Source organism: Chiloscyllium punctatum, chromosome 32 (assembly GCF_047496795.1).
Source record: "Chiloscyllium punctatum isolate Juve2018m chromosome 32, sChiPun1.3, whole genome shotgun sequence".
In the NCBI taxonomy this organism is placed as follows: domain Eukaryota; kingdom Metazoa; phylum Chordata; class Chondrichthyes; order Orectolobiformes; family Hemiscylliidae; genus Chiloscyllium; species Chiloscyllium punctatum.
This window is the reverse complement of record NC_092770.1, coordinates 8,938,962-8,957,607: the sequence shown is the minus strand read 5'-3', so window position 1 is coordinate 8,957,607 and position 18,646 is coordinate 8,938,962. Positions and strand designations below refer to the sequence as shown.

The 18,646-nt window shown below is 38.3% G+C and overlaps 1 protein-coding gene across 1 annotated transcript in view; it reads right to left on the bottom strand.

Annotated features, from left to right (window-relative positions):
• Positions 1–18,646, bottom strand: part of otogl (otogelin-like) — a 229,066-nt gene that overhangs the window by 110,390 nt on the left and 100,030 nt on the right. The window contains exons 27-28 of the mRNA XM_072551603.1: positions 5,276–5,410; positions 2,705–2,851 (exon numbers count right to left, since the gene is read on the bottom strand). Of these exons, the coding sequence (XP_072407704.1) occupies positions 2,705–2,851; positions 5,276–5,410 (282 nt within the window). The remainder of the gene's footprint in view (positions 1–2,704; positions 2,852–5,275; positions 5,411–18,646) is intronic.

Below are 18,646 nucleotides of genomic sequence, written 5' to 3'. Positions count from 1 at the left end.
TGGATAGTTTCTCATACACATTTTATGTTACTTTATTGGAATAACCAGCTATTTGGAAGTTTCCACTTACTCACACCCTACCCCTGTGGAAATTAGGTTTGATGCACCACAAAAATGAGAAGGATTTAACTTTTGTTTATTTTATTTAAATCGGCATCTTAACCATTTCCACAATCAGGTTTCTTAGGGAAAAGTCACAGCTTCTTCATTGTGTGTTAAGGTGTTCGGTGGTTAGTACTGCTGCCTCACAGTGCCAGGGACCCCGGTTCAATGCCAGCCTCCAATGACTGTCTGTGTGGAGTTTGTACATTCTCCCCATGTTTGCGTGGGTCTCCTCCCGGTGCTCCAGTTACCTACTATAGTCCAAAGATGTGCAGGTTAGGAGATTGTCCATGCTAAATTGCCCATAGTGTCCAGGGATGTGTAGGTTAAGTGGATTAGCCATGAGAAATGCAGGGATAAGGGGATAGGGTGGTGGTGGGGGTGGGGGTGGGGGTGGGGGTTGGGGTGGGGGGGGAGGTTGAGTCTGGGTAGGATGCTGTTCAGAGGATCAGGCTGGACCAAATGGCCTGCTTCCACACTGTAGTGATTCTATTTAAAAATTGAGGCTTTCATCCAAGAGAACACAAAGCAGAAAATGCGTAATTGCAGCAGGGTAATATTAAGAGTATTAGATTAAAGAGTATTAGATTGAAGAGCTTTTTATGAGTAAGTCTGTCATGCATTTAGCGGTTTAGTTTTGTGTTAATAGTAATAAGAAGATTAACAGGGAGCAAAATCTGTGCTATAAGTTGTATGCCTGAGCCTATAAATAACATTAGCAGCACATATTTACTGCATTTTGAGACATTTATTCTCAGCTTTGATTTGTCAAACAAAGGTACACTGCATCCCAGCAACGTGATGATCTGTTTCACAATGTGAATTGTAGTGAATACATATTTATGTTTAAGGACTATCTGGGAATACTAGAAGATTTTAGACTATTTTAACATTCTTTGGTTTCATCATATGACTTCTTGGAAACTGAAATCAATTGTCTAATGTGTGCTGAAAGCCACCTACATTTTGCTGAAATCAAGTAATTTGGAGAAATGGCTAAACAAGAGCTAAGACATGGGGTTTATTGATTGACTGAAAAAATAACCCCTACTTTCTGAGAGAACTGATGCCCCAATGCTAATGACTGCCTAGCAACTCTCGCTAGTCTTAAAGTTTGGTTCTACAGGTCAGAATAAGGAAGATACTCGTAAGGATGACAGACTCTCTTCTGAAATTCTATTTTCAGTAGAAGTTTCTGGGAATTCTCAAAGTTTCCAAATATCAGTCTTTCTACCTAGTAAAATCTAAAAGCTGTGACCATTCTTTCGAGTCTTGAATCCAAGCCAATTAGAATCAGAACTGAATTTCTAACATCAATCCACAACTGTCAGCATTTCAATTCCAGCAACATAAAAAAGTGGACATGCAAAATGATCATAATCTATTCTTTGTTTCTAGATGCTTAGACGATGGAAATTACTTCCTTCCTTTTAGCTTTAAAAAACCCTATCATCTCACTTGCCTTTTTGTGTTGTGTGTGTGATCTGTTTGTGCAATTAAGGGAATCGAGTTTTAATTCTGTGTCATAGATCAGGTGTTGACCAGAGTTTGGCACTTGCTTTAAGAATAAGTTTTGCTGATAACAAAAAGATTATTTTGAGTGTGTAGTGATTATAACAAGGCCAACCAGCTGGACATCATAGAATATGAGTTCTCTGATTGGGGCTATTAATCTGATCTAACCATGGAACCCTGGCTGACAGATAAAATGAGAAGAATCAGAGAATCTGACACTCTGGATGCTGACATTGATGAGGCTGGGCCAGAGTTAAGGGCTTTCCACATGTAAATAAAGGGTGACTTGGTAATGGAATACCAGCATCTGTGGCCTTATTTAGAGTTCATTACAGAGGCCAAGTGGCTGGTTTTTTTAAGATAGTAGTACAAAAGAGAGACAATTGGCCATCTTGGGAACTGAATCAACACATTTACACTAATGTGGAGTTGTGAATATCAATGCATTCCTTCCATCACAGTTGTAGCAAATTCGATTTTAAAAGCTTGGAAGAAACTTAGTGGCTACAACAATAACATGATGCACAAAACCACTTTATCTTTAAACCAAATAACTTTCATTTATATTGTGATTTTCAAAATTTCAAAGGACTTTATGGCCAGTAAAACACAGTTGAAGTGCAGTCATTCTTGTACAGTAAGAAACACACCACAATGCATGCACAGAGACATTTCTCTCAGCTTTGATTTCTTGTGTTGTGGCAACATGATGGTTTGTATAGCTCAGTTTTGCTTTGAAGTGTTTATTCCCCGTAACTGTTCTTGTAGTGAGGTATGTGCTACTGCAGGATACAGTAAAGATCTGTGTCCCATTGTGAAAATCAGAACTGCCCAAGGTTGGATATTTTCAAAATAAAAATCAGAACGTGCTGGAAGTACTCAGTATGTCTGGCAGCATCTGTGGAGGGAGAAACAAGTCTACTACAATGCTTCTTCAGAAATGCTGAATATTCCCAACACTTCTTGTCATAGTTCAGATTTTTGCAGTATTTAATTTTTATTTTGGCAGTTTAAAGTTGATATTCTGTTACCTGTAAAATGTAATGCACTTCCATTGAGCAAAGTTGAAAGTAACTAATCTACTTACTTGCCACTGAGGTCCAGCTTGAATATGTACAGTTGTCTTCCTATCCCAAAACACTGTAATCTCTTGCACTGGATAGTGTACCACTGAGTAGTAACCTGCCTTCCAGAACTGAAAATCAGGCACTGCTCTCCTTACCCCAGATAAACTCTAATAGAAACAGTAATCACAAGTAATAACTCAAGTCTTCCATCAGTTTTCAACTGTGTCAAAATTCTTATACTATGTAATTAAAGCATTTATTGGATAAATCTACAGCTAATTTAGCACTGTCAAGTTTGCTGTTTACATATTTGTGAAAAATCAATTTTTCCTGAAAAACAAATTGCAACCAAAATGGCAAAAATTATAATAATTATATCTTAATTACTAAAATAACTTGTCATACTTGTTTCAGATAGTGTTGACAAATAAAACAGAAAATATATATGTGTACTATTAAGTTGCATTCTTCATCTAGTTATTCATTTCAGATTGAGCTCACTCGTGACAAGTCCCATTCTCTCTGGTGGCATTGCCCCTGAGAAACAAGTTAAAATATTGTTTTCTAAAGAGAGATTTGGTACATAATCTAATGTGCCAGTAAAGTGAAGCTGGGCAGCCTAGCTAGGTGCAAGGAATTGGAAGCATAGTAATGTTTTAGGTAGCATAGCAAGAGCAGGCAGAGTGTGGAGAGTAATAGATAGAAATAGTTTGAAAGCTGTGACCAGTGTAGGTCAGAAAAGGAGGAAGGGGTTTGGTTGATGGTAGCTGGGATAAGGAGGTTAGGTGGAGGATGGACTTTTAGTTGGGGATAGAACTTATGGAATTTGGAATAATGGGATTTCCATCTATCAGAACTAGCACTTTGAGCAGGAGAACCAGATCTTTAGATAATAAAATGGGAAGAAAATAATAACTAATTGAAACTGAGAGCTGAGAGGAACAGCAGGCAGGGTAAATGGCCAATACCTTTTATATGACAAGTGCATTTAATACAAAGGGCCTTTTTGATCTTTAAGTAGATAAGTCTGCAATGTCTCTGACTGTCAAAAGCAAATGAGATCTTCTGGAAATTCGAGACTTCCTTCAGAGTCAAAAGTTCAAGAGTGAAACAAAATTAACTAACTGCACAAAATAGAAAAAACTAACTTACTGTAAGAAGACAACCACTCATTTTGTAGGTAAGCATACGCATGCTATTTTATGTAAATTAAAGACACTCTAAAATTTTAAAGAAGTTATTTCAGTATCTATTTATAAACTTAACTCTTCACAAAAATATGTGGCTCACTAGGATAAGTATTTATCTGCTGAGGCTTGAAAGAGTGAAAATGCTCGCCTAAGCTCCACAAATGAGCTCACTGTTACCAATAGAGAATAGGAGCCAGTAGTTATTTTTGCAATTCAAGGTGTGCACAGAAAGTGTTATGGTGACTACTTTTATGTTTTAATCTTTTTTTACAATAAGCAAAGTGTTGGAAAAGGCGTAGAACAGAAAATCATTAATATCAATATAAGTGAATAGTGTCGCTTCGTAATACAGCCAAGCATAATGAATGAGAAGGTGCATATAAATTTTGGCCTATAGCAGGACTGCTATTACTATAGAACACTTAATGTAAAATCAAATATTGGAGTAGCAAGGAAGCTAAATGTAGACATCAATGAGTATATTATAGAGACTTGATTCCATTCACTGTAAATTTAAATCTCATTAACACTTTAAAATGAAATACTTTAAATCCATTTAAAACTATAAGAAAAATAATAATTTTCCTGCAGATATTAACTATATAATGACAGTTAAACCAGTGGGTGGAGGTAGATTTTATTCAGAAGCCCATAAAAGTTGCAATTCAGTCACCAATGTTCTATGAATCACTGAGTTATTATGTCAACAATCTGACAATTATTAGTGCACGGTGACTTTATTAGAATAAAATTGGTAATCCAGTCATAAATGTCAATAACTATAATTTTCAAATACACCTTGCACTAATTCAACAGGTAAACCTCTGTAGGAATTCTGCCCCGTTATGGTGCCATACCCAAGGTATTTATCTTCCTGTTGAAGTGTAAAAAGATATTCTGTTCATGTATACAGAGGCTGCTGTTCCTGAACAATGAGGGTAAATTAGTATAGGTTTTCCTGACTCAATCCTCGCTGAACATTGTGACAAATGCAGTTTCAGTCAGTGCTATTTAATGGCAGTCAGTGGTGGAAACACTGACAAGTTTTATACTGCTGCTGGAGTGATATGGGCTACAAACTGTAGTGACCTAATTTTAATGCTTGCAGTCAGATGCATGTAAAAAATAAAGAATTAAATTAGAACATCATATCGGTATTGTTGAGCAATTATGGACTGCAATTACCCGCTAAGCCATCGGCCTTTCCAGTGGTGGGTAGTGGCAGGGGCGTTGATCATATTTTACAAGACTGGATAAACTGATTCCTTTGAAGAAACCATACACATAAGTTTCCATTTCTGCACATCATTTTAAAAGGAGCATTCGAACACTTCTTGTATACTTTCAAGAAAAAATAAGCAACAAAATGTATATTTGTATTTAATTAAAATAGTTACTCACTGGCTTGCCAGAATTATCATTGAAGTAAAGATGGGTGCCTCCAACAGATATCATGAGGGACTTCATACAAATGATTCCACTATCATAGCAATCCACATTCTGAGTAGTTATTGAAACATTCAAATTGGCAGTGCTCTGCAAAACAAATGGATAATTGTGTGTTCTCCATGAGAGTAATAGATATTTTGATTGAATTTATAACTGAATTCATAATTTCTCTGCTCTCAAGTGTATTGTACATTTTGTAATGTCACTCTATTTATGCAAGGTTTCTTCCGAATCAAATTAGAGGAATGCATTTTTCCATCAAACAACAACCATCTTTGGAAACAAAACCTTTCGCTAGCACAGATGGTTGGATGATTGATCTGAAGATGAAGCACCTTTTTAATTAGGACATACTTTGCTGGAAATATTACACATCATTTTGAAGAGAAACATGGTTAGTAAATAATCTGAGGGAATAATATGGAGGTCTGCTCAAGAGAAACAATTATTTATACTATATTCTTTTTCAGTTACTATGGTACTGAGAGTGTCAGTCTGCTGTTGATAATGTGGCAATATCAGTGATATCTAGAGTGCTCTTCTTGCCTGACATGTGAGATTCAACTGTTAGATGCCACTTGCCACATCAACCCCGAGCTATTGTCCAAGTATACCTGTTGGCTAGTTTGGGCTATTTCACTATCACAGACATTATCAGAGCTGAGCAACGTGAATTTTTCAGAGGATAATCTTGCTCCTGGTTTTATCTCAGAAGAAAGTAATTGATTAAACAATTGAAGAGAACATTACGCTAAGCAACATATATGTTGAGCTTCCTGGGGTTGCAACAATTGGCCTCTAATAACCATAAACATCTTCCTGCATACCAAATGTGAGAATAGCTATGGATGAGGTGTCTATCTTAACCTCCATAACCTTAAACAACCTTGAGGTGAGGCAATGCTGGGCCTTCTTGCTATTATATTCAGCCAAATATCTTCCTAATGTCAAAGAAGATTACTCTCACCTCTTCTTTGCCTTTCAACTCCATACTTATATTAAGACTTTGGTCTGGAGTCAGTAACTTTGGTAGAACTCAAACTAACCTTCGTTAAAGTCATTGATGGTACCTACCATTTGTGATACTATTGATCTTTTAAATTACTTTATGTAGGAATAGGAATAGGCTTTTTAGTCCCTCAAGCCTGTTCTACCATTCCATGAGATTGGTGAGTGATCTGTCACCTAACTCCACATATCTGCCTTTGCCTATTCAAAATCCCTTAATTGCTATGATTTACAAAAACCTAAATCTTAAGTTTATCAGGGTTAATGGAAAATACATTTTGAAACACATCCAATTGAGCCATGACCTTATTAAATAGCAGAACAGGCTTGATGTGTCAAATGGTCTACTTCTGCTCCTATTCGGTGGGTCATATTTGAAATTAACAATTGGTTCAGCATCAGTCACTATTTGTGAAAGAGAGCTCTACTTTAACCTCTGTGTGCAGAAGCATTAGGAAATACAACAGAAGTAGACCATTCAGCCCATCAAGCCTGTTCCAGCTTTCAATACAATCGTTGGTGATTATCCACTTCAAAGTCTTTTTCCCATATTATCTCCATATCCCTTTACATCATTGGGATGTAGAAATCTGTCAATCTTTATGCTAGACATACTCAATAACACAGCTTCCAGCGGTGTTGTGGGGTAGAGATTTCCAAAGATTCACAACACTGTATGTGAAAAGGTTTATCCTCAATTCAGCCATAAGTGGGTTCTGCTTTATTTTGAAAATGTGTACTTTGAGTCTCCAATAGGATGTCTACCTTAATAAAAACCAAAAGAACAGTGGATGCTGTAAATCAGTAACAACATTAGAAATTGCTAGGAAAGCTCAGCAGATCGGGCAGCATTGGTGGAGAAAAATCAGAGTTAACATTTCAGGTCAAGAGACCCTCACTCATAAGGAAGCCTACCTTGTCTGTCCCTTGTAGTATTTTGTAGACTTAAATATCACTTTCTCACATTCTTCAAAATTCTAGAGAATATATGCAGAATGTGCCCAAGGTCTCTTCATGGGATAGTCCCACCATCCTGAGAATATCTGGTGAACTTTTGTTGCACTCCTCTTTGTAAGGGGACCAAAACTGCACTCAATACTCCAGGTATAATGTAATCAAGCTCTTATATACCGAAGCAAGACTTTGCAACTTCTGGACACAAATCCTCTTGTAAGAAAGGATAACATACTAGTAACCTTCCTAATTGCCTGCTGCATCTGCATGTAAGCCTTCAATGACTCATTGATGAGCACACCCAGGTCCCTTTGTATATTAAGATTTTCTAATTTCTTACCACATAAGAAACACTCTGCAGATCTGTTCCTCCTGTCAAAGTAGATAATCTCAAATTATTTCACATTACATTTCTTCTGTTATATTCTTGCCCATTAACAAAGTTTGTTCAAATCATGTTATCTACATACATGAATGTGGTCCCCACATTCAAATTATTGACATATATTGTGAACAGCTGGAACCCAATTACTGATCCTTGAGATATTCCACTGGTCACAACCTGCCAATGTGAGATGACCCATTTATATCTGCTTATTATTATTCTCTGTTTTCTGCATGCTACCCAATCCTTAATCAATGCCAGTATATTCCCTCCTATACCTTGTGTTTTAGTTTTCTATTTGATGGAAATTATTATTAATAAGGTTTCATAAACTAAAGGAACTGAAAGCCTTGTTTCTAACTTTTAGGAAAAGTCCCTTAGTCTTAAACTTTCCAACTAGCTGAAACAGTCTATCTCTGTTTAATCAATTCCTCTTTATTTTTTGGAAATTTGGCATAAAACACCCCATAGCCCACTAAAATCTGGGTGGTACAACACTTTGCAGAAGATTGGAGATAGACTAGTAGCATTATTGACTAGTTTGGATTGTTCCTGTGTTTTCTGGATCAGAGATACACAAGCAGTTTCCTGCAATGTTGAGTAGATGCCTATTGTACCGTTGCATAGGACCAGCTGATCTGGGCTGGTTATTACTTATACACTTCAGCATTACAGGTAGTGTCATCAAGATCTGTCGACTTTATGTCCAATAAACTCAATCACCTCTTACTGTCATTTAAACCAAAACAAATTATTTAGATGTAGGGACCTTAGAAGGAGCTGAGTATGATCGTCAACTTATCACATGCGACCAAACCTATTTGCCAAAATAATTGAACCTTATCTTTTGCACATCCAACAGTTTGCCATGGTTATAGGTGATAGAATTCATGCAGATCTTTTCTTCCATTAGTTTTCTGGTTGTCCAGTACCATCTTTCAATGGATGTGTAAGTTAGATGTACAAACCTCTACTTCAATCTATTGATTATGGAACTACTTGGTTCCACTTGAATCAATTTACTTTGATTCTTAGCATGTAAGTAGGCCTGTATTGTAACCTCACCAAGTTTGTATATTATTTTAAAATGTACTCCCTGCATGTGTTTGGAATGTGAGGCATATACCGAGCATAAGGTTATGTGGTGATACTTAATCCTGCTGATGGCCCACATTACCTCATGATTTTTTAGTTTGGCTACTAAGATTTGCTTTGCTTATCCACTCAGCCCAAGTATATGTGGAGGGTGTTCTCACACTGCAAATGAGATATTGAGATAAGGAGCATTATCTCCTCACAATGTTATTATTTGAAAGAAGATGGGAGTATTATGGGAATGTCACTGGTTCAAAAGTCTGAGGTAATACTCTGAATTAATAGGTTCAAATCCTACATCAACATTAGTTGGTGGAATTTAAATTATATTAATAAATTTGGAATACAAACATGGTCTTAGTAATAGTGACGATGACAGCCATCAACTGTCACTTCTTCGGGAAATAAATCTGCCATCCTTATTTGGTCTGGATTATATGTGACTCTGGACCCACAGTAAATGTGCTGCCCTCTGAAATGGCCAAGCAAGCCACTCACTTCAAGGGCAAGTAGGAGTAGTCAACAAGTCATGGCACTGAGTGGAATATGTGAGGACCTGACAAAGAAAACAAAATATGCACAGACTGGTTCAACGACAATGTGGTCAAGCATGCTAGTCCCCTCTTCACTTGAGGCTGATCCTTGCTAATACTTCTATTTTCCACACTTCAGCTCATCCAAGACATCAGGCATTGAATTGTCTCAACCACAACATATTTCATGCCTATAGAATTCACTCTGTATTTTCTCAAGCAAAAGCAATGTGCAGATTTATTGCTTTGTCAGTTGTGAGTACGCAGTTCAACAGGAAATCTCCTATGCCTTGTGCTAGCCTAAGTTACAAGACAACATAAAATCTGGAATCAATATTGAGGACTCCCAAAGGCAACTCTTATCCAAACAGAAAACGCTAGGGATGATAAAAGAGGAGTCTGAAGATTGAAGCTGATAAACATGATTTTACGAGTAAAGCAATTTCAAATTTTTCTTAAATTTTGTGTGACGGCAAATCACTTAGATAATAGACAATAGACAATAGACAATAGATGCAGGAGTAGGCCATTCTGCCCTTCGAGCCTGCACCGCCATTCAATATGATCATGGCTGATCATCCTTAATCAGTATCCTGTTCCTGCCTTATCTCCATAACCCTTGATTCCACTATCCTTGAGCGCTCTATCCAACTCTTTCTTAAATGAATCCAGAGACTGGGCCTCCACTGCCCTCTGGGACAGAGCATTCCACACAGCCACCACTCTCTGGGTGAAGAAGTTTCTCCTCATCTCTGTCCTAAATGGACTACCCCGTATTTTTAAGCTGTGTCCTCTGGTTCGGCACTCACCCATCAGCGGAAACATGTTTCCTGCCTCCAGAGTGTCCAATCCTTTAATAATCTTATACGTCTCAATCAGATCCCCTCTCAGTCTTCTAAACTCAAGGGTATACAAGCCCAGTCGCTCCAGTATTTCAGCGTAAAGTAGTCCCGCCATTCCAGGAATTGACCTCGTGAACCTACGCTGCACTCCCTCAATAGCCAGAATGTCTTTCCTCAAATTTGGAGACCAGAACTGCACACAGTACTCCAGGTGTGGTTTCAACAGGGCCCTGTACAGCTGCAGAACAACCTCTTTGCTTCTATACTCAATCCCTCTTGTTATGACGGCCAGCATGCTATTAGCCTTCTTCACCACCTGCTGTACCTACATGCTTACCTTCATTGACTGGTGTACAAGAACACCCAGATCTCTCTGAACTGTCCCTTTACCTAAATTGATTCCATTTAGGTAGTAATCTGCCTTACTGCTCTTGCCACCAAAGTGGATAACCATACATTTATCCACATTAAACTGCATCTGCCATGCATCTGTCCACTCACCTAACCTGTCCAGGTCACCCTGTAATCTCCTAACATCCTCCTCACATTTCACCCTGCCACCCAGCTTAGTATCATCAGCAAATTTGCTAATGTTATTACTAATACCATCTTCTATATCATTAATATATAAGCTGCGGTCCCAACACTGATCCCTGCGGTACCCCACTGGTCACTGCCTGCCATTCCAAAATGGAGCCATTTATCACTACTCTTTGTTTCCTGTCAGCCAACCAACTTTCAATCCAAGTTAGTACTTTGCCCCCAATACCATGCGCCCTAATTTTGCTGACTAACCTCCTATGTGGGACTTTATCAAAAGCTTTCTGAAAGTCCAGGTACACTACATCTACTGGATCTCCCTCATCCATCTTCAGAGTTACATCCTCAAAGAATTCCAGAAGATTAGTCAAGCATGATTTCCCCTTCATAAATCCATGCTGACTCTGACCTATCCTGTTACTAATATCCAGATGTGTCGTAATTTCATCCTTTATAATAGATTCCAGCATCTTTCCCACCACTGGTGGGAAATTATAGACTAACTGGTCTATAATTTCCTGCTTTCTCTCTCCCACCTTTCTTAAAAAGTGGTACAACATTAGCCACCCTTCAATAGTTTTATGGCAGTTTTTTTAACCACCTTAACACTATTTCACTCATATTTACTTTTACTTTGCTAAAAATGTAAATGGGGAATCTTTTCCTGCTAATCTCTTCCTTTACATTGAAACTAAGATGCTGCTATTCTATCTAGACTACATTGTAAATATTTTAACAATGATTTTCCTCAAATACTAGTGTCAGTTGAATTGAATTGATTAATTCAAGTTATAGATTTGCAAGTTACAGGTAAATCAAACTGTCAATTTCTTAATGACAGAAATTGCAAGCAAGTTACACAGTTACACTTAGCCAACTTATCAAACTAAATGGACAATGTCAGATTAATTGCTGTAAACCAAACAATTCTGAGATTGTCATGTGGTCTGTGTCATATGAGATTAAGCCAGTAGATGGCAATGCAGTATCACGTACACTCCACATTCATTGAAAAGGAGTGGCTAGTTTGATATAAGATATCACGATTTAGCAGTGTTATAAACATGACACATTACCAGAAAAGCAATCTATTCAAATTAGGTGAAAATTTTATCAAGGCCCGGTGTCAGGCACAATTTTTCCTGTCCCAAGATTGAATTGATTTCTGTGTGCAGTGCAATGTGAAATGTATCACTGAGCGTTTGCATAATCAAGAGGAGGTACATTGGGGGTGCGATATACTGCTAGCCTGCTTGTTCAAAGAAGACACTTACTGTACAGAAGCTGCTGCAGACTGTTTGTTGGGAACTGGCTAGAAGCAAACCCTCAGAAAATAGAGCAATAGAGAAAGAGAAGACTCCCCAGAGAGCAAGGTGACAGATGACTTTGCAACAGAGGACACAAATAAAGACTGCAAAGCAACCACTTACAGGAGAACACTGATAGTCATGCACACCATTATTAGCTCTATCAAACAACATGCTGTCACTGCCAAGGACTTCGTTCAGAGCTGGGCTTTATTCTTTTCCAAATAGTAGTGGTCAGCAGTCCAAACTATGATGCAACATAGACAGAAACAATGTAACATCTCAGGTAAAGTTAGACATGAGATCCATGTTTAGTACCATGTAGGCTCAGACCATGATCATCATGGCCTAGACACCTATGTTCAAATGGGATTACAGGATCTCAAGACATCCAGCAAACTTTCCACCAAGTGATTTCTGAGATGGATCAGGCTTTGACCTGAGAGAGTGTCAGTGGCTCAGTATTGTATGAACCTGCTGTCCCCTCTGAGGATGATTGCATTTGTATTTCCTATACGGCCATCAGTGCCCATGCTGTTGCATCTCAACCAATCATCAGCCAGCTCAGTTATCAGATGGTTCTAAAGTCCAATATTTGAGCAGATAAAGCCCTGAATTGCTTGCGGACATTCTGCAAGACCATCTATGCTGTCAGAGTCAGCAGGTCGCCCTAGCCATGCTGCAACCACTAGAGCAGTGGGACATGTAAAGGCACTTGAAAGACAGATAGTAAGACAGTGATCAGGACAGGACATTAACTGGACCTGCACAACCCAAGATGGTAGATCATGGCATCAAATTAATAGTAGAATCTGTAGATGTCATAATTTGTCCACCTTGCATGTTGCAGCTGTAAACCTAGCACACCCATTTTAGTACTCTCAGTCAGGATTCAATCACATCAGCTGTCTTTTATCAGTTCAGGCTTGTTAGCACTGACAACAGTAGTGCTATGAACTCCGATGTTATGACTGCTGCATCCAAACTAGCTATAATTCTTAAACAGAACCATTGATATGCCTTAAATTGTATTGTCTTGAATCCTCCTGCTTATTTAGCATAAGCAGGCAGAGTCCTAACGATCTAATCTAAATCAAGTTTTACACTGTGTAACACAGGAAACAACCTTGCAATTCAAAATTATTAAAACTAATTTCCAATGAAGAGTTACCAAATCGAAATGTTAACTCAACTTTTCCTCCACAGATGCTGTCAAATCTGCTGAGTTTCGCCAGCAATTTTTCTTTTTGTTGCAGATCTCCAGCATGCCCAATTCTTTTATTTTATTACTGTTGTTTTGTGTCTTATTTATCTTATATAGTTTTACATAGTCATACAAGTAACAAGTAACATTTTAAAACATATTTTACTCAAGGTGTATTGTGCGTGCTATGACTGTTTAAGACCTTATCTTGGTGGGTATATCAAGCGAACAAAATGGAGCCATGAAACTACTTTGCTACTTATACTGACAGGATCAGGATAAAGTATCTCTGGACTCTCTGAAGATCGTGTTCAACTATTGATAACATTGAATTCAAATTTTGCAGGATTAATAGCAACTTCAGCCACAATTTTGCTGGATTTCATATTTTAAAAGAAGAAAACCTTACTTGTTTACTCTAAAAAAAACTTAAATATTACAGTTAAATCCTGAAAAGATGGAGATCTAGTGAAAGAAATACAAAAACTTTGACAAAATAAAAGAGACTAAATACAAACCCCCACAATGAGTTCAAGCTCTGGGAAACAGAAAGCATAACATTACTGAAACAAGTTGCTCTTTGTTTACTTTTTTTAACTTTGACCTGTTTATCCATTGGATTTTACATTTCATGGGGTTATGTTACAGCAATCCCGTTCTAATTAAAAATGCCTCTGATTTTCCCAAGATTAAGGCTTTGAAAATGTGCAGGTATCTGTTTCGGAGTGATACAATCACTAAGACTACTTTGAAACAGAAATAGAAATTAGTCTGCTCCCTGCTGTTGCTCGTAATATGTGTTCCAAAATTATAACATTGTCGCATTATAACTTTGTACACATTATAATCAATACAAAAAAATATTTAACTAACAAACTATGCAATCTTAAATGAATGATCAAGAATGTGAAGTGTTAATCTTTCAATTGAGCAAACTACATATCATGCAAATTAAGATTGCTTGTGTTACTATTGGGCTACTCAGCCCCTTGCATCAGAAGGTAGGAACATCTCATTCTCACCTAGGTTGTCAGACAGAGGAGATCAGAGTTTAACATATTCCTAGAGCTAGGGCATATGAGAAATCAGAAAGATAGAGAGTCTGACCTTCCTTTGTTTTAAATCCTAATAACTTATAAAGCAATCTTTGCAAGGAACCGAAAGCACATAGCATGCACACATCTTGATCAGGGAACAATGTATGGAACTGTGGACATTGAAGTGGGGCAGAAATTCTGAAAAGAGCAGTAACTATCTTTGTACTTTTGCCCAAGACATTTTTAGTTTGATATAGATATAACACGACAAAACATTCCAAGGTGCTTCATAGGAATATTATTAAAAGAAAATATGATCACTGAGCCATATGAGGAAATATTAGGGCAAATGACCAATAAACCTAGACAATGAGGAAGGTTTTTAAAATGACTTAAATGAGGAAAGTGATGTAGAGAGATGAAGGAGGAAAAGTGAGGGACTTGAAAAACTGAGAAACTAAAAGGAATTCATGCTGTAATGCTAAAAGGAGTGGCATTTGTAAAAGTTGATGACTTCCCTAGACCAGATAATCTTCATTGTGGAATGTTGAAGATGGTAGCCAGAGTGATAGTGGAGGCATTAGTAGCAATAGTTCAAGGTTTTAAGACATTATGGAAAGTGGCTAATGTGACCCACTGTTTGAGAAGGGGGGAAGAGTGAAGTGTGAACCTGCTAGGTTTGACATCAGCCATAGGATGTAATAACTGGACATTTAGAAAAGAATGTTAAAACTGTGCAGAATCAACAAGGAATTATGAAAGGGAAATTACATTTGATAAACTTTGGGAGTTTGTGAGTATGTTAGTTGTATCATAGATAAAGGGAAACTAGTCGGCCCATAGCTGGAATACTGTGAACAGTTTTGGACTCTGTCTCAGGAAAAATATAGCAGCATTGAAATCAGACCAAATAAGGTTAACTATGTTAATTCCAATGATGGAGTGACCTTGTTTTGAGGAAAGGTTGAATAGATTGGGTTTGTATTTGAAGGATCAAATAGCCTACTACTGCTCTTTTATTTTATGGTCTTATAATTTGAATAAGTAAGAAGTTATTCATTGCAGTCAAGAAAACAGAAACACGGAATATTGCTTAAACATTAAGAAATTTGAAATGTCAAAAAGTACCTGGTGTTTGTTTGTAAGTCACTGAAAGATAGTACATAGGTGTACCTAGCAATTAGGAAGCCCACAGTCGCTCAGTTTTCATTACAAACAGATTTGAGTCTTATAGTAATTGTATACAGCCTTGCTGATATTGGCACCTGAAGTACTGGGTACAGTTTTGTCTCCATAACCAAGAAAGGATACTCATTCCCTGGAAGGAATGCAATAGAGGTTCACCAGATTAATCCTTGGGATGGTGGGATTGTCTTTTAAAGAGAGTCTGAGTTTATATTCCCTTGAGTTTCAAAGAAAGAGATCTCATTGAAACTTGCAATATTCTTACAGCGCATGACTGAGTGAATGTAGAAAGGATGAATAGTTGAGAATCAGAGGACATAATTTCAGGTTAAAGGCAAGGCCATTTCAGACTGAGATGAGGAGGGATGCCTTCATTAAGAGGGTGGTGAATCTTTGTAATTCTCTACCCAAGAGATCTTTGGAAGCTCAATCTTGAGCACTTTCAATTAATGACATCAGGGTATATGTGGTTAGTAAGACAATAGTATAGAGATGGAAGATCAACTACAATCGAACTGAATGGTGGAGCAGGTGTAACAGTCTGAACTGCTTCCTCTTGATCCTATGTTCAGAGCTTAGGGCCTTGGCACTTGAAGGTACAGCCACCAATGCTGCAATGACCTTCATATTGAAACAGTCAAATTTAGAATACAAGATCATAAGAACTAAGCACAGTATGCAATTCATCCCCTTAGGCCTGCTGCACCATTCAATAAGATTATGGTTGATCTCTTCTCGGCCTTAACACCACTTTCCTGCCCATTCTCCATCACCTTTCCATCAGTTACTCATTAAAAACCCGTCTATCACCTCCTTAAATTTCGTCAGCGTCCCAGCATCCAACACACTTTGAGTAGTGAATTCCACAGAATCACATCACTTTGAGAGAAGTAATTCCTCCTCATTTCTGTTTTAAATCTGTCACCCCTTGAGGGGTGACAAAAACATTTTAAAGAAGGTTTCACCCCTTTAGGGGTGACAAAAACATTTTAAAGAAGGTTTCAGCAGCACGGTAGCCAAGATGAGGGCAAAATTACAGAGGTGAAAACCGATGGTTGTAGGATGTCATGACTATGAGTCAAAAGCTTGTTTTAGGATTAAATGTGACACACTGACTTAATCTCAAAACTGCTGGCAGAGAGAAGGATGGAGTCAGTAACTGGGGAATGGAGCTTGGTGTAGCAACCTAAAACAATTGCTTTAGTCTTCCCAATATTTAGTTGGAGGAAACTTCTGGAGATTGGATAAGCCACCTGATTATTTAGCAAGTGATAAAATTGGGAGAGATAGTGGTGAGGTAGAGCTGGGTGTCAACAGAATGCATGCAAAAACTAACATTGTGCCTTTCACTGACAGGGAGCATATAGATGAGAAATAAGACAAGCCAAGGATGGATCCTATTAGCAGACCTCATGTTCTGCACAATTCCTACACAAGCAATTCTATAACTGTTTTTACTTCTAACGTTCCTTCACACTGTCACAGGATTTCTGATACAGCCCAAAAGAAGGTAAATCTGGTGTTTTATTGCAATGTTTAAATAAGTTTAATAAATTTATCCTCACTAAAACCAGCTCTGCATTTCCCAGGTGAAATTTGATGCTGTTCCCCCATAATATGTTTGGTGGCAGAGGTACGTAATCAGGGAGAAGCATGGTACGTGGTACCCCATCTCCACCTGAAGTCTATGGCAGAAAGCCAGTAAATTGCCTTAATACCCTGCTGCTATTTGAGGTTCTTAAGTGGGCCTACTCTTGGCCCTCAATCTGCTGCCACTTTTATTTGATGAAGGGCTTATGCCCAAAACGTCTACTCTCCTGCCCCTGGAATGTTGTCTGACCTGCTGTGCTTTTCCAGCACCAAACTTCTTGACTCAGATACTCTAACATCTGCAATCCTCACTTTCTCCTATTTACCTTAACAGGGTGTGTGAGCTGTGCGCAAAATTTCTTGAAGGCTGTAGGGGGATCCTCATCCAGTGCTTAGAGCCACCAGCCTGTCCTTTCCCATGGCCTCCTGGATCTATAGTGACTTTGGGCCACAGGCAGATACAATACTGACAGAAACCTTCCCCTCTCCAGCGGTGCTGCCGATAGTACAGCTGCTGAACTCTGACTGGCTGGGAGAGTCTCTGCAGCTGGGTTCTGGTTCTCAGGGAAAGTCACTGCTCTCCAGTTAAGTGATGGATTGCCTAACAGAAGAGATTCCAGCCTCTCACCAGTTTTCCAGCCAGTTGGCTCCGTCACCTCCATCAAATACCTTCTGTTTTTTTAAATGAACATTTTATTTATTTATGGAATGTGGATGCCACTGGCGAGGCCAATATTTATGGTTCAATCATAAATGCATTTTTATAGGTAAGTTAAGAATCAATCACATTGCTTTGGTTCTGGGGTCACAGACATGTCATATTGGGCAAAGATAGCAGATTTCTTTCCTTAAACAAGATTAGTGAGCCTGGTATATCTGTGCACAATCTGGTAATTTCACAGCTGCCACCTATACTAACATTTTATTCCACATTTATTTGATTGATTGAATTTAAATTCCCCAGCTGCCATGGTAGTTTGGAACTCATTTCTCCAGATCGTTTGTCCAGGTCTTGGAGGTTGTCCCATAACATCACCATTATGCTATCACTTTTGATACAGACTACATTAACATTTTGAAAATTTGTGCATGGATGATTGTAAATAAACTGAAACTTAAAACTTCCATAATTAAAGAAGGAATAAATGAGGTAGATTTTAATGTTTACTCTCCTGAAAACACTTAGTGTACCACCACCTTGTGTCACATGACAAAGCCACTGGGTATACCCTGGAAGGCTGCCTTCTTGGTGGGGAATGGGGATGTTTGTGCACATCATCCTGAATGGTGAGCCCTGTTCACATCAAGTGCGACCCATCTGGAAAGACTCCACTCTGTCCTCCATAACGTTTGCAGGCATAATCCTCATTCTGTAAACCTCAGGAACCCTGACTGCAGCCAGGCAGGTGCCCATCTGGGATTAAATCCCATTGCTGCCCCCATCTGGGATTAAATCCCATTGCTGCCCCCATCTGGGATTAAATCCCATGGCAAATTAGAGAAGCAAGCAAGCAAAAATTGGCATTGGCAAACCAGGCATAATACTGGATGAAGTTTTGACTGATGATGTGCATCCATGGAGGAACTTCTATTAACTCTTCATTAATACCAGCTGTAAATTAAATTGAGAGGAATATGCCATT